This window comes from Poecilia reticulata, linkage group LG2 (assembly GCF_000633615.1).
Source record: "Poecilia reticulata strain Guanapo linkage group LG2, Guppy_female_1.0+MT, whole genome shotgun sequence".
Taxonomy (NCBI): Eukaryota; Metazoa; Chordata; class Actinopteri; order Cyprinodontiformes; family Poeciliidae; genus Poecilia; species Poecilia reticulata.
Window position 1 is genome coordinate 20,228,714 of NC_024332.1, and position 4,114 is coordinate 20,232,827.

General features: G+C 34.3%; 1 protein-coding gene across 1 annotated transcript in view; it reads left to right on the top strand.

The window, feature by feature from the left end:
- The window catches only part of LOC103481235 (FERM domain-containing protein 7-like), a 33,350-nt gene that overhangs the window by 24,208 nt on the left and 5,028 nt on the right, over positions 1-4,114 (top strand). Inside the window, exons 2-7 of the mRNA XM_017309121.1 lie at positions 1,773-1,877; positions 1,951-1,993; positions 2,600-2,678; positions 3,173-3,270; positions 3,380-3,494; positions 3,974-4,112. Coding sequence (XP_017164610.1) covers positions 1,773-1,877; positions 1,951-1,993; positions 2,600-2,678; positions 3,173-3,270; positions 3,380-3,494; positions 3,974-4,112 — 579 coding nt within the window. The remainder of the gene's footprint in view (positions 1-1,772; positions 1,878-1,950; positions 1,994-2,599; positions 2,679-3,172; positions 3,271-3,379; positions 3,495-3,973; positions 4,113-4,114) is intronic.

The window sequence follows — 4,114 nt, forward strand, 5'->3', positions numbered from 1 at the left end:
TTAAATCACTTTTATTGTCAAAATACAAAACATAAAAACATCTGTACACATTGGTAAAGGGCTGGTAAATGACAGAACTTATCAGGAAACAGCTCTAACCCTACCCCGTCACCCCAATATCATAATCAGGCCTTGCTAGCATGCTGCTAGCCGTACTAGCTAAYCGCTACGTTGCTGTTGTTTACCCTACTACTGGAACACTTATGTGATTCAAGTAACATTTCATTTGTAAAAACTACTTTATATAAACACCCTGCAAATAAACAGAGGTATTTTAATAGTTTATGCTTTATACATTTTCAAAAATAAAGCGCTTTACTGTAGCTAGCTGCTAACTAATTATGCTAACAAAACAAAAATGGTTTGGGTTTTTATTTCCACCTATAAAAGCATGAAAATAGTCTTGCTGCATTTAGCAAAGTTTAATAAATGGAYATGACCAATCTGTTTATGAGCAACTTTTCCCTGGATGTTTAAAAAAAACAAGCAAAAGAAACCTGGCTAACTAAAGGACAGCACGTTTTATTGTGCTTGTACAACCTACCTAAACTGTGCAGCAGATTTGAGGGGAAAATTGTCCAAATCTATTTTGTTGTAGTGTTTTACATGAGTAAAACCTGAGAGTACAAATTAGCAAATGCTCTACAGATGATTTCCCATCTTACACGTCATGTAACGTTGTTCCTGTCACCAACTGCTCCGAGGCTGGTCATTTGTTTCCAGTAATCATCACTTTGTCCTCTGATCTCTCTATAATCAGCAGCAACTCTTCCTCTTCCTCCTCCTCCTCCTCCAAGACAAGTTAATGAAGGTCTTCCAGTGAGCCACTCTGCAGAGTTAAACACCATGCAGCAGCCAGAGAAAACTAAAATAAACCTCKGCTGCTGGAGAAAGTGAACAATGCACAAACATGGCTTTTATATTTAGGCAAAATATAGATGTGCAGATGTAACACAAGCAGAAAAAAATGCATTTAAAAAGTTAAACTCAACTGTGAAGAGTCTATTTTTTTGGCTGAAAAGAGGTGTTAAAAATCCAAGCCATCCAGGATAAAACTGGAGTAAATTTGATAACTAAAAGCCCCATTTGCTTAATAAATAATATATTCTGCAGCAATTTGGAAGAACCGGATCTGCACAAAATATTGACTTACAGTTGTCTTCGCAACTAAAATGCACAACATTAATGATTATAACTGTTAAAAATGYAATATGGCAAAATTACAAAGCCCTGTACATAATTACAAAAAATATATTTTAAAATATAAAGAAAATGCAGTGTCTCACATTTGAGACACTTTAGATGAAAAACAAAAACAAAAAAAACAGAAATAATTGCTATACAAAACTCTCAAAACAGTAAAAAAAAAAAAAAAGCTAAATGAAATAATCAGAACAAGCATCAGAAAACAGACTAAAATGACAATCACACCAGTAATATTTTAAATTTATTTTAGCCCTTTATACTTGATGAAATATTGTTTTTCCATCTATTATTGATTTAGGCTGTTTTCAATTTATCATATCATTTATCATAAGAATTTTGATTTATCGTTTTGATAAATTCATATTATTTTTAAAAACAAATATCCATATTTTCTSTCAATTAACTGCTACAAACATATTATAAACTCTCATCACGCATTAAGGCCTGATAATTAAAGTTGGTATATTTCACCAAAAMACCCATTAAAAAAACTTCTCAATTATGAGAAGCCCAATTATTCCCCTTCTCTCTAACACTCATTTTAACTTCTGCWCTTCTTTTGACAGCAAAATGTTTTAGGTGGAGATTTTTTCAACAAAGTTTGTGGACATCTGAAGCTGCTTGAGAAGGAATACTTTGGACTGGAGTTCAGACACCACAGTGGCCATTATGTAAGAAACACAAACTAACACAGACCCAAACATTTTAGATGCTGTTGAGTCTCTGAATAAGTTTCTGTTGCAGGTTTGGTTGGAACTGCTAAAACCTTTAGTCAAACAGATTAAATGTAAGTCATTTTCTCTTCATGTTTGAGACCACTGGGGGCATTAGAGCTAATTTTAGCACTTCAGGAACATAAAAATAACTAGTCATCCAGTTTCAGCAAAATTAAAAGCAGATTGTGAAGTTTTAGAGAAAATACATTTTAAGGCATTTCTATTGTTAATTKTATAGTCAGATTCCACAGTAAATATGACTAGAAAGAGTTGTAAACAGCTTTTTATTTTCTAAAGCAGCTAGCTAACTGGCTAGCTAGCTTGTAGCATGTCATTTCAGTTGGTGAAGTTATATGAAATCCTGGGAAGAAATATCAAGGGCAAGGTTACAACAAGTAAACAAATAAATTAAAGAATATTTTTGATAATTTTGGTTTTTTGTTCTCCATACAKCTAGCTAGCCATTAGCRCAGAGTTAGCTTCTAAGCTACAGCATTTTGATTGATGCTTTGGCTAGTCCTACAATAAGTGGCCTTTTACCACACACAATATGGTTATGAATTAAAAAAAATTAGGAAATGCCAGTTTAATTTTGCTCACATTAGCAATGCTTGTTATTTCAACAGCAAATTTAGCAAAAGTAATACATTTTCTCTCTCTTTTTTGTTATTTCTCAGACACCAATGACTTATTCTTTAGGTTTATAGTCAAGTTCTTCCCACCAGACCCTGGGCAACTAAAGAGAGGCCTTACCAGGTACAGTCTGAATCAACAGGAAGTTAAAATTATGAANAAGTGGCCTTTTACCACACACAATATGGTTATGAATTAAAAAAAAAATTAGGAAATGCCAGTTTAATTTTGCTCACATTAGCAATGCTTGTTATTTCAACAGCAAATTTAGCAAAAGTAATACATTTTCTCTCTCTTTTTTGTTATTTCTCAGACACCAATGACTTATTCTTTAGGTTTATAGTCAAGTTCTTCCCACCAGACCCTGGGCAACTAAAGAGAGGCCTTACCAGGTACAGTCTGAATCAACAGGAAGTTAAAATTATGAAMATTAGCAGCAATTCAACCTTCTTAAATAGCTATGACTCAGGTTATGGTTMGCTCTCCATTGTATCCATATACTGTACATGTGTGAGGTCTCTCTTATGCTAGCAAGCATTTTATAAACAATATAAAATGCTTACAGTGAACAAATTCAAAAYGCAGCTCCCACCTGGTTAACTGCTTTGTATGCGCAGGTATCTTTTTGCCTTACAGATCAAGCAGGATTTGTCCAACGGTAGTCTGACATGTAATGACAACAGCGCCGCCCTGCTGGTTTCACACATACTACAATGTAAGCATGAAAAGCACAAACTGAAGCAAACTTTAATTATTCACAGAAAATCTTATCCTTAGAATGGATTCAGTCAACATAGGAAGAAGAGCGTCTCTTTGTTTTACAGCAGAAATAGGGGATTATGATGAGGATCTGGATTAYCAGCACCTGGAGATGAAGCACTACGTCCCTAACCAGGAGTATCTGGACCACAAAATAATCAAGCTTCACAAAAGACACAGGTATAAAGAAGCAGGATATCAATCTACTCTAAAATSTAATTTTCCTGGACAAAATCATTTCYAAAAACACAATACTGACATTATGCCTGAAATGATTAATCWGATTAATCGTGATTAAATGATTAATCAACTGGAGAATAGTCTGGAAAAAAAAGCCATCAAAAAAGTAATTATGCCAAAATTGGACAAAAAAAATATAAATTTTGCATTTAAAATAAAATCTTTTTATACTCAGAACTCTTCAAGTAGCATAATTTTAGCTTCACCGGGATTAAACTCCATTATTTTTTGCTATCAAATTACTAAGCAATTAATTWAAAAAATACTAAACAGATCCACCCTTCACTGTATTGWTGCTAAATCAAATATAAAGAGCAGAGCTTTTCAAAATTTATAATTTTGAAAAAAATTTTAACTTAAAAAATGAAACTTTTTCATTCCTAATATAATGTGCTGTTTTTGTTTGTTCCTGTCCTTAGAGGAGCCTCTCCTGCAGAGTCGGACGTCCAGCTGCTGGAGGTGGCSAGGAAGCTGGACATGTACGGCATCCGGCCGCACGCCGCCAACGACGGGGAGGGAATGAGGATCAACCTGGCCGTCACTCACTCCGGAGTGCTGGT